The sequence below is a fragment of the Necator americanus genome, chromosome X (assembly GCF_031761385.1).
Source record: "Necator americanus strain Aroian chromosome X, whole genome shotgun sequence".
In the NCBI taxonomy this organism is placed as follows: domain Eukaryota; kingdom Metazoa; phylum Nematoda; class Chromadorea; order Rhabditida; family Ancylostomatidae; genus Necator; species Necator americanus.
The window spans coordinates 27,328,662-27,341,043 of NC_087376.1; the positions used below are offsets into that span (position 1 = coordinate 27,328,662).

A 12,382-nucleotide genomic window follows, 5' to 3' on the forward strand; every position below is an offset into this window, starting at 1 on the left:
AAAATTCATTAAAAAACAAAGAAGTTTGTCGAGCAGTTGAAAACTTGTTCTTCAATTGTGGAAATTTCACAACTTAGCATGTTGTAAAAATTGTCCGAAATGGCTATCCTGAAACGATTAGACGATGAGTTTCGCCATGAGCAAAATTTTCTTCGAACGTTTTCCGTAGAGATTCCGATGGAAGGAGACTCAGAGATGTTTTCCTGAGCCGAGCACGTAACTTCGTAACGATGAGCGCGCCACGAAAATCCGACGAGCGCTGACCGAGGTGATGGTTGCAGCTGGCGCTGCCTGCTCGCCGTGTCCGCTAATCGTCCTCGTGCATCTAAATAGACTCGACCGCCTTCAGGCATCGGATTCAGTGTCGGGATTTTCAGGCGAGAGAGAGAGGGAGAGTGCGGAGAGGGAATGAGGGAGCTAGATCGATAGTAAGCTGCCTTCGCTCTTCCACCACTTCCCCTTTCAAATCGCAAACGTTGTCCGGCGGTGCTTCGGCGTGTATTGTGTAGTGCGCCTAGGCGGTGAAAAGCGCTCCTAGACGTCATCCTCGATGTTGGCCTGGGCGGATGTCACTCATTCATCGCCACGATTGTTCTATTCGTGAATCCAGTAATCGACGCCGCTTTTTTTTTGTTACATCCCGATGCAATTAATGCTGCTGCCTAGTGATTTGTGCGCCTACCCGCCACGAATGTTTCATTAATGAGCCTTGTTCTGATCAGACGTTCACCCGATCAGCCGCATTTAGTTCTGGATTTGAATGTCTGTCAATCTATTCATATTCGTTCGAACGTTCATTATTTTATTTCCTTGACTTAATCCATCATCCCTCATCTTGTTCAATATGCATATTTTTACGATTTCTGACACTGATTCCTTATTTTAAGGTCTCCGTTCCCATCATCAGAAGCTGGAACAATTCTAGCTCTGGAAAAGCAGGATGGAGAACATCCGAGCGTATGGCGTCGGATTAGCAGGCGGTCAGTTCGACGCCAATGCGTTCCTCAAAAAACCTACAGTCATCTTCAGAGGAATTGCTTTGGTAAGTTTCCTGCAACTCTATTTCCGTTTTTAATTCGTTCTTCAATTCTCTTCGTATGTCTCCATTAAAAATAAGAAAAAATTTGCAAATGTGGTTCACAGAGGTCTTAATGTGGGTTACTGTGGCGACTAATTTTTGCTGTGTCCCCTCTTTATGGGCAGTTCTCAAAACAACTGAATGCAGAATATGTTCATTCAGTTCTTTGAGAGGAACTGAAGTTTTTTTTTTCTTTTTATACACTTTTTCATAAGTTTCATTCTCTTTCTTTGACATCAGCTGAAATAGAGGAGAAAAATTGAGAGATCTTTTCTGTTTTGGAAGCTGAGACAACTTTCTGAAAGTGAGTAATGAGCAAGAAAGGTAATCTTTGTTGTTGGATATCAAGGTCGAAACGTTTCAGATAAATACTGAGGTTTGTTCCTAAGCATCCTCATAGAGGTCTAATAGCAATGCAGCACGCAAGTCCTTCTTTTAGCTTAGCTTAAATCTGTGCTTCGAAAATAGTCTCAAACTCCTTCTTTAGCGTTTAGGTTATTCTGTATAGGTATTTTTCTCCCTAGATTCCCATTTCGCTAGTTATATAAAAGATAGCATCCAGTCCACCATAGTGAATATTTTTCTCCTCTATTCTCATTTCTCTAACTACGACTAGAAAGGAATGAAGAGACGATCCGTGAAAAAGATATTGGATCTCTTTTCTATTCTCGGACATTTGAAGTACTAAGTCTTATAGTAATTTTGCCATTCTCAGGATTCAATTGTGATTCATGAGGACAGACCAGATCTCTTTGTCTTGTTCATGTGAGGCGACTTTTTATTCCTAATAAATTGCTGTGAAAATAAGTGCACCAGGAAAATGTTCTTTCTGTTTTTTTTTCCTAGAGCGCTGGATTATTGATATAACAGATTCCTTGTCGGTGAGGTTTGAAGTGAGGATTTCAGGGTGAATACGATGACTTTCTCTAAAATCCTTGTATTGCTGGAGCACTTACAGTTATTATAATTTTAACAATCAATAACTACAATTATTATTACGACTTACATCTTCAAATCCATGGTTAAAACAATGGTTTCTTCTTCTTTCCTTCACTCCAACTTTAATAGCAATTTATCGATCAAAAAGAGGTCATTTAGATCTAAGAAAAGTACTATTTGGGTTTGTTGAGACTCGCCCAGTATCAACGATGTATCTTAAAGGCATCACCCCACGAATCTGAGGTGGTGCAGATTTCAGGTGGAGTATTCGCATACGGTATGGGAGACTACGGAGAGGGGGGTGATTCCGTCCATTTCTTCCTAATTGCCGTAAAAAACGGCCCGGAAGATACGGCTTCATTCGTTTTGGCGCACCATTTTGTACAAGAGGTTCGATTGGAGCGCGCCAGTCTTGTGCGGCGCCGCATCTTCCGGGCCCTTTTCTACGGCAATTAGGAAGAAATGGACGGAATCACCCCCTTCTCCATAGTCTCCTATCCCGTATACGAATACTCCACCTAAAATCTGCACCACCTCAGATTCGTGGGGTGATGCCTTTAAATTTCTGAGGTTTTTTCTGGATACAGTATTTGGTAAAATTTTATGTTCAGTTCACTGAGGTGAGCAGGCAGCTGACTCTAATTCTTATCGTTAGTAATTATCCTTAAGCAAATTTGGAAACGGAAGGATTAAGTAGACCCTAATCGTTATTTCTCTCCTCCAAAATCCATAGTTTTGCTTCAATACAAAGACAATAAATTACGTATGATGCGCTTTTTGTTAAAATTCTCTTTAAAAATGGAAAAATCCTTGTTTGCATGGGTTCAACTTAAATGAGAATTATTTCTTAATTGTCAGTTGATAACGTTTCTGAGATAAGTGGTTCTCGAAAACTTTTTTTGCAACTATACTTCCGAAGCTTATATCCAATAATCCGTATTATCCTTAGAAATTCTCCCAACGCGCCAAACGCTGATATGACTCAAATTCATCATTCGCGCTTAACATAATTCACGTCCGTCTCGTGGGACTCTGTTGGGACACATCGATTGTTGTACGAATCTCGAATAGTAGTGAAAATGTTTTGCGTGATGCTTTATGCTTGAATTGTTTGAAATAGTGGCAGTAATTCTCCTCACGTCTTCTCCATCAACCTCACTTCCTCAACGGCACGCAATTGATTTTATGGTGAGATGGCTAACACAGAACACGTAAGAATGTTCCCATGAAACACCTTTGGCGCACCTTTAGCGTAAATGAACCGCGTAAAAAACACATCATCCGGAAAGTGTGTCCAAAATCCTCTAAATCTCTAAATCCGAACATAAATTCAAAATCAGAATATTCAAATCCACAATGGGTGCTCTTTTTTCTACGAAACCACGTCGAGCGTCTATCCTCTCCTATAACGATGTTTTTTTCAACGACGAGGTCCTAACTGGAATCTTCCGCCGTTTCTAAAAATGCGCTTATAACAGGGTATTCTTAGCAAAGAATACTTTGAGAAACTAATGACATAGAGAAAAAATATTTCGATCTTTGTTGAGCTTTCAGTTGCTCGTTGAAACTTCAAATTATCATCCACAAGAGAATTGTCCGGAAGTTTTTCGGAAAATAAAGAAAAATAGAGATAAAAATTAAGGTTGTCGTGAATTATTCTTTAATGTGTTCACTGAGTTCCTAGGGATTTTGCTTAGGTTTCTAAGAAAATCCATTTTTTGAGATTAAATTAGGCAGAGTAACTCTTTTTGATCGAAAAGAAATATAAAATAGTATATAAACAATAATAATAACATAAGAAACTGAGTCCATGTCTGGAACGTCTGAAAGCAACAAGAAGAAGAACCTCACAAAAAAGCATTTAAAAAGTAGGAAGAAAACTAAGAACCGATGCAAAGTATACGGCTGTAAATTATTACTTTTGCGTGAAGTTTAAATCTTATTGTTTCTAATGTGAGATGGAGATTTAGACCAAAGAAATTATACATGTTACTGGAAACTCATTATTTAATCATGGCAAAAGTAATAGCGATTATGTTAAACGAATAATGGAAAAGAAGTGACGGAAGTTTTTATCAAATCTCCCAAATTTTCTTGTGGTTCCATATTGTTGCAATCAATGTTTCACACAAACTGAGATACATTCATTGTAAATTTCTGTCTTTTAGCTTCCATAACACACGAGACGTATTCATGTATAGGGATATGATGAATGACTTACTTGACTTGACTTAATCGGAAGACTGATGTCATCGCCTGACCGATTTTGTGATTTTTGATAATTTATTTTCACATGTCTCGTTGTTATTCATTAAACTTATCTCAAAATACATTGTTAGGGATATGATGAATGACTTACTTGACTTGACTTAATCGGAATACCGATGTCATCGCCTGACGCGATCTTCACCGAGGTGTTCCGTCCTTGAACATAGCTCTCCCACCCTTCTCGATCTTCTGCGAGAGCTTGCACAGAATCAATCCATTCGTCGCTATTCCATCTCTTGCGGAGCTTCACGTTTTGCCTGAACCACCTACTGATGCCGATCGTACTCATGCCCTCCTTCACCACCTCAATTAAGAACTTTCGTTTTCAGCCAGGTGCTCTTTTAAAGGTTGAACCCGACAAAGACAAACTCCTCAGAAAACGCGGAACAAGGCGACTTCCTGGTCCCCTTGATATATGACCAAAGAAGCGAAGATGATTTCCTTTAGCCAATTCCTTTTTCCTTCGATGCCGATGGAAGATGTTCATATCTTCCACGTGTCTTCCGCCGGTTTACCACCTTGATTTCCGCTTAAGGATCTTCAGGGGTGTCACATACCCTAGGCCAAAAGAAGCCAAGCAAACTCTGAGCGGCTTCCTTTCCATGCAATAAACACTCTTCATTACCGTGGATGGTGGTGCACAAGTCTCTGATCCGTACATCATGATGGGGCGAATTGCAAGTAGGTATATTCCAGGTTGACATCATTAGTGATGAGTGTCGTCTATTGGTATTTCTTCAAAGGACCACAAAAATCGCGTTATGAAGTGCCCCGTGGAAAAATGCATACAAGAAGGCCGTTTTCCTCACTCTTTTCAGAGCAATCAGGAAAATTTGCTCATAAACACGCTCACATTCGTGACCTACGCCTCTAACGTCATTTTTTCCTGGAGAAATGAAAATAGTTAATCAAATTCATGGTAAGCTATTTGCAAATTCTTCATTTGTAGGTCACAACCATAATCATTAATCCATTTCAGTGATTCTCTGTAGTAGTGTAAATCAGTGATAGTTACATCTTTTTTTCCTTTTGACCTAATTAAAGCAAAATAAATAACTAAATAAATATCAAAAAATATATAAGATAAGTATAGATACAAAAAGGTGCACATGAATTTCAATATCCATTTAGAAAATAATAGCAAAATATGTCTATGCACTATTTGTGCACATTTATTTAATGTTACCAATTAAATGCACTTGTGTTACTCTACGAATTTATACACCTAAATATCTGCATTTGATGTACTGCCGAAAAAAATCAAATTTTAATTCATTCGAAATTCTACGAATCAGCTATCTATTCTCTAAACATTACGAAATCGTAGCAAAATTCTTCTTGGGCTACGCAAAAAAAAATCAATTTGTATTTTCCGCACAAAGCACCTAAACAGGAGACTTTGCTCCAATAATCAAGTTTGCAATCCTGCCTTGTCGCTGTGATTGAGTTTCGATGTAAGTTCTGCACCACAATTTTTTTTTAACGCTCCACGAGAGAATGCTCGGAGAGTGGCTGGACGAATTTTTATGATGTCGTCGAGTTGATTGAAATGTTGCGCTTTTGGGAGGAAACGGACGGATCCCGCTCTCAATTTTCTCACCTCGATGGTAATTCTACACTATGCAAACAATGGATCTGAAATGCTCAAGTACAGGAAGAGGAGCCTTCACAGGGAACAGAACAAAAGAACAAAGATAATCAAGGAGGGCATTTAAAAGGACCACTGACATTTGATTTTTTTTGCGTCCAAGACATCCTGATTTTTCCTACAAAAACGCTGCAACGGCACCAAAAAAATGAGAAAAGTATTTGAAAGTTAACGCGCTGATTATTCCAAATCCACTTTTTACGGCAACTTTGTGCTTGTACCAATATTTTTAATAGCAAGTTTTTTTTTTAGCAGAATTTCTACTGAGGATACCTTCTTAAATGAGCCTCTGACTGAAGTTCACCGATAAAATGTTTAACCTACGAGAGGATGCTTGGGAAAATGAGTTTTGGAAACTCCACAAAAGTTTAACTTGTGCACTGCATAATAAATATAAAAATTTTATTCACCTCAAAACATTGACACCTTATCAGTCACATTCTTCCTCAAATACTCACTTTTCGACCTGCTTATCCATCAAATTCATTTGAGGGATCCGATTAATACTTTCTACGTAGAAATAACCGGTTTCATTCTTTTTCTGTTAGGGAATTCTAGAAACGTAAGAGTTAGAAGGCAAAAAAACTGAACGCAGGAAAGAATTCCGAGACTCTTCTCATTCTTTGCCTTGAACTGAAAAATGAACCATTGTCAAGATTATTTCTTCTCCCAGGAACGAGAATTTCCAGTTCCACGACACTCCTCTCTGCTGAACATTGGTGCTGAAACAATTAGTCGCAAATAAAAAAAAACATCAAAACAGTTTTGGTTCAAACAATTTTTTTTTACTTCAATCTTAAAGGTATCTTTGTGAAAAAATATTTTTGGTGGAGTTGATAGACTTCATGTTAAATCTTGAGACATTCCAAATATCGTCCACACAATTTTGGAAAAAAACAAGATTAATTGAAATTTCTGAGAAGAGTTCATTTAGCTTTAGTCTACAAGAATTAATATAGATCCATCAAATTACGACAATCGTATAAAAGAGCTCACCATAAAAACTTAATGGGATGAAATTAATGAACCAATAAATCCATCTTCACTGGGATTTCGTGATTTATAAGCTCTTTTCCCTGTCGCTGTCTTTTCGAACTGAATCCCCAAACTCCTGCCTCCGTTAAGTTACCCAACCCATTACTCTAGCTGCATAAAACTCTGTGCGAGCTCATTAAATTGTCCTTTTTTTATCCGTATACAAATGAATATCCTGAAAAACGCGACTTTTTGAAAGTTTCAATTTTCTGAGGTTAAGCCGGACGAGACGGGCTGTTCAGGACAGTTTTTCTCATTTTTCCCTTTTTCATGATTCTTAGAGCTGAAAGCGTTTCATCCATGATTTTCACATTAAAGCCTCCAGAACTCAAATATGCATGTATTCGTTGTATTTTCATTGTATTCTTTCAGCAGGGCATATGTAATTCCATATTCCCAATGTCGGAAAAGGGATGACGTTACCAGGATTTCGAAAAAGTGGTAGAACTCTCAGTTTTCGGAGAATTTCTGGACGATCTTCATTTTGAATAAGGAGGTGTCATTCTCAGCGATGAGGGATATATAAGGACGGACACAGAAAATTTCACATCTACCTCAATCCAATAATTAAAAAAAAACAATTTGCTTATCTGAATCTGTCTTTTGTTCAATTCAAATGGTAACTCATTAGGTGTTGAGGTTTTTTTTTTTTAAAGTTTCATCTACTTAAGTAGTTATTGTTATTGTAAGTTATCCCTGCTCTTCTAAAGAACAAAGAAAGTCAAGACAGTTGCTAGTTACTGCTTAGTAACACTGAGCTTTATCATGTTCCTATAGCTTACCTACGGTATTCAAATCCACGAGAACACCTTTGTTTTATTTGAGGACGAATGGCTAGTAAATTGCTTGAGGAAGCACTGAAAAACTTTCCATTTGCAATTTTGGATCAAACATTGCTACGAAAAAGCCGTAATAATAATAATAATAATAATAATAGTAATAATAATAATAATAATAATAATAATAATAATAATAATAATAATAATAATAGCGATAATAATAATAACAATAATAGCAAATAACAACAATTATAACAAAAATAAAAGCAATAAAAATAGTGCAAACAAATATAACAATACGAAAAATAATAATAGTTTTAATAACAAATATAGTAACTGTAACAATGAGCATAAATAAACACAAATACATATGCAAATCTGACTCATTATTATCACTCTATACTTGAGTTACTACTGCTACTACTTAGCAGTAACAAATTTACAATTATTTTAAGGTTCTCGCTGGTATTCTATGGTTTAGCATATCAAAAGGTGGATGGCATCGACTTAATGGAAGTTCACATCATCAGGTAAGACATGGTCATAGACTGCTGAAAATCAGTAAACGATTTTTCCTGGATTTTTCTATGAATATCGTTCAAATTGTATAATTTAGATATGCCTTTATGGTAGTAGCGCTTCCACGTGTTCGTTCGCATCGGCTCTTGGATTTTTTTCGCTTGTTGGTGCTGGCGCATTGCTGTTATCAGACGCACGACTTGAGCGGATATCGTCAATCCCAACGAGAAAACGTGTTGTTACTGGAGATTTAGCAGTATCCGGTTCGTTCGTATCCTTTGAACCTGTCCATAGGAAAAGATTACATTTGTAATTAATTCCATGCAAAAATAGTTGAATTTTTTTCATTTAATTCTATGCAAAAATAATTGAATTTTTTTTTCATTTTCATTGCTGCTGACTACAATAACTTTAGCTGATCAGAAACTGCAATTTTTTAAACTGAGATGTCAAAGATCCCACGTTACGCCAGTGCTTGTGCTTATTTTTTTTTTCGGAGCAATAGTAATTAAGCAGAAATTATTGGTCAACCTTAAAGCTCACCTAGAACAATCGATTTCTTAGTGAATTACTCTGACCCCTCATTTTTCCACAACAAAATAATGCTTATTGATTGTTTTTCATCGTAAAGCGTTTTATGCTTCCAGTTTTCAGAATTAAAAGGGGGTAGTGAAAATGGTGAACGAATGAGTGGATTGCTGCTGAAGCGAGAATATCCGAGGGAAAAATTAGCAGATAATATAAGGAAAAAAAATAAAAGCTGATAAAACAGTTTTTGAGATGACGAGATGGATCATTAAGCATTTCAAAACTCCTTATTTATTCATTTGTTTTAAAAAAAAACGTTTGAAAATTCCTTCTAGTACTTTTTAGTGGCGTCATTTGTCAAAGCGTTCTCCAGTCTTTTAATGGAAGCTGAAGTTCAACAGTCATTAATCATTTAATGTTATATGAATAGAAAATGACCACGAAATGTTTCAGTTATCCTTTACCTCCAAAATCCATAATGTTTAGCGAAATACGTGGAATTAAATGTCTACAGAAAAGTCGTTCTGAGACAACTATAAGTAAATATTCTTATGGACCTTATATTCAGCGCAAAAGTAAGAAAACGGAAGTGTAAACTACGAAACTAAAAAATCAACATTTCTAATTTCTAATTAACAAAAGGAATATTTTAATAGTTATTTCACGTAGGTGGATGTTCGTTCTAAAGCTCATTTCTGAGGACAAGCAAAAATTAGCAAGTTCTTTTCTGTCATCCTCAAGGATACAGGCAAAAGTTTCTGGCGTTAATCAATCCGCTTGGAATGCGCCCCACGTTCACTTCAATTCACAATCGTTTGAGGTTTACGAACAAGTGGCGTAAACAATGACTTGCGGTGGCTAGCCGATGGGTTAAGTCAGTGTTTTTATCCTCCCAGACAAGTCTGGTACCAATTTATCGACCCTGAAGGGATGAAAGGCTTGGTGAGCACTAGGGCAGATCCGAACCTCCGATAGATCGTGCAGGAAGCGGAACCTCTAACCTCTACAGTACACCCACCCACGTCATCCTCCAATAGATTCTAAATAGAAGATTGCATTCTTGCATATTCATTTTTCAAAAAAAAAATAGGAAAACTCGAGCTCATCAAATCGTTCGGATTTTTTGCCACTTTTCTGCAGCGCATAAATGGAAGTGCATAAAGTCCAGTTTCATCCTATTTGTTGTTGCAAAATTGAGTCTTCTGGGAATCATCCGAGGGATACTTTTTATCGTCCCGTTGATTTTAACGATTTCTTTTTCCTCCTGGCAATATCTAGTCGGCTAGAATTTGAAATGATATTGGAATCTATGGAAATAATTCATCAGAACTGTATTCTTGCTATTTTAAGGAACCTTGTAGAAGTAAAACAGCTGCCTAAAGAATTCAAGCGTTTTGATGAGCTGACGTCATTTAAATTTTTTCTATAAAATTTAGAAATGCATTCTCCCACTCGAGGTCTATCCAGGGATAACGGGGAAGGATTTACACACGTTTGCTGATTTTGTGTACCCATTTCTTTCAAGGAAGAAGTAGGACTTCAAATTACAAACTGTACATTTCAATCGTTTATAGTACATTTTCTATCTATTTTACTTCTTGTTAATTGCTGAATTTCTGGGAAAAAATTAGTATATGAGAGTAACCTATGTTTGCTACTAAATACTGTACTAGAAGGATTTCTTGCAGATTTAATCGCCAATGTTTCCTCGATTTGTATGTGAAGACACTACTCTCTACCTAAAAGTAGATTCAAACATTAAAATTTAACATGGCGCATGACGTTTTTATCCAGTTATTCTGTAAAATTTTTACAAGTATTTTTTAGCCATATTTACCGTCATATTTCTCGTCGCTTTCTTCACATTCTGGAGCAAATTCTCATCATTCGAGATTGACGAACCGTATTCCTCTGGTTATGCAAAACTTGGCATACTTGTCTCATTTCTATCAGCGTTGGCCTGGGTAATTACCTAAGACTATAGTTTTAGCTTTTTACTTTTTTTTTAATTAAGTTACCAAATCAATAATATAGTATAAATCTGCATAAACAAAATATTTTCTAGGGTGGTGCCGCATTCTTCGCTTGGAGACGATATGAAGAAGGAGCGATAACAGCGCTAGGTACAAACTTCGACAATGAATTTAGCGGAATAGATGGGGATGTTCAAGATGGTTATGGATACGGTGGAAGTTCTGATGGTAATTTTTACAGATGTTACATATTTTCGACAATTTTATTCCTTCGAATAAACTTTGTTTTTTAGGTATTGGTGCTGTCGGTGTATCAAATACTTCCTACCAAGCAGGAGCACCACCGACGATGCCACCACCGACTAATCCTAATCCATTTGTGGGCACCGATGGATATGGCTATTAAAGACGAAAAAAACGCTGCAAACGCAGAAAATTAGGGAAATCTAGCTATATGCCAAAGCTCAGCAGTCTCATTTTATCCGCAAAATCATATTTATTCTGTATTTTATTTATAGTAATAGAAAATCAGGTTTTTAGTTCAGGATTTCGTTGTATTTTTGATGCGCGGTAGTGATTGCACATAATAATAAGTAGGCGAGTTGCTTATACCCTGAGTTACGTAAAAATTTGTCCATAATTAGCTCTTCAACTTAAAATTAAGCAAAAAATTTCACTTGTTGCTGCCGCTATGCTAGCGAACATGTGCAGCCATTTCAAATTATTCCATAAATATTCTTCGTGATTAGCAGTTACAGTAACCCATTGTTTCATCAAATTTCAGATCTCAGTTGTATAGATTTACTGCTTGACTTAATTGTGAACAATTTGAAGTGTAGTCTTTGATAGTAGTGCTAGCTTTATTCTTGTCATTTTTAATTATTAAAATTTTATCGGTATAAATATGATGCATTCCTTAGTGTCGCTGAAGTAGTGAATTTTACGAAGTTGAAAAAATTCCATCCGGTTGAATATAACTCATCGAGGATCATTTGAGTAATCATTTTTAATAGAGAAATATAATCATTAAGTTGAATTAAGGCTGTAAATCCTATGTAAATCCTATGCGGATTTATAGACAGCGGTGAATATGTTCAACCGAGTGACTGCGACGCGTCATCGATTGCGGCAGAGTCGAGAGAAGAGGGTTCTACGTCAAACTGAAAAAGGGCATGCGGCGAATGCGTTGCGGTCGTCCATTTAAAGAAATTTTGCGCCGAAAAAACGTGATGATCTTACAAGATTTACGTCTCTTCATTACCTTTTCTATCCATATTACGTACCAATCCATTTTTTCCATGCATTGGTTTTCCATACATATTTTAAAACACTGGTAGCTCAGTGTTAAAAAAAATGCTTCAAAACCAGGCTAACCACAAAAATTTTCTCGATTGTCACCCTTTTCTACGAGATTGTGTTTGAAAGGTCGCTTCCTCTTGGGTTCGTGAATCAATCATAGAATGAAGCACGCAAGAATTATAAATACGTATGCACTAGTACGTGGATGCATTTTCAATTCAGGAATAGCTGTCAGGATTGCTACTTAGAAAATAGAATTTCTAAAATATGGAATACGCATTGGTGAAGAAGAGAGAAGTTTGTCTCCCTACCAGAA

General features: G+C 36.7%; 1 protein-coding gene across 1 annotated transcript; it reads left to right on the top strand.

The window, feature by feature from the left end:
* Positions 1 to 940: 940 nt before the first annotated feature.
* RB195_025677 (uncharacterized protein) lies at positions 941 to 11,173 on the top strand (the record flags this gene model as incomplete). Its single annotated transcript, XM_064213920.1, has 6 exons — positions 941 to 1,042; positions 8,203 to 8,277; positions 8,364 to 8,529; positions 10,622 to 10,758; positions 10,860 to 10,995; positions 11,061 to 11,173. 6 exons carry the CDS (start codon positions 941 to 943, stop codon positions 11,171 to 11,173), a joined length of 729 nt encoding a protein of 242 aa, XP_064069801.1.
* Between the last annotated feature and the right edge of the window lie 1,209 nt (positions 11,174 to 12,382).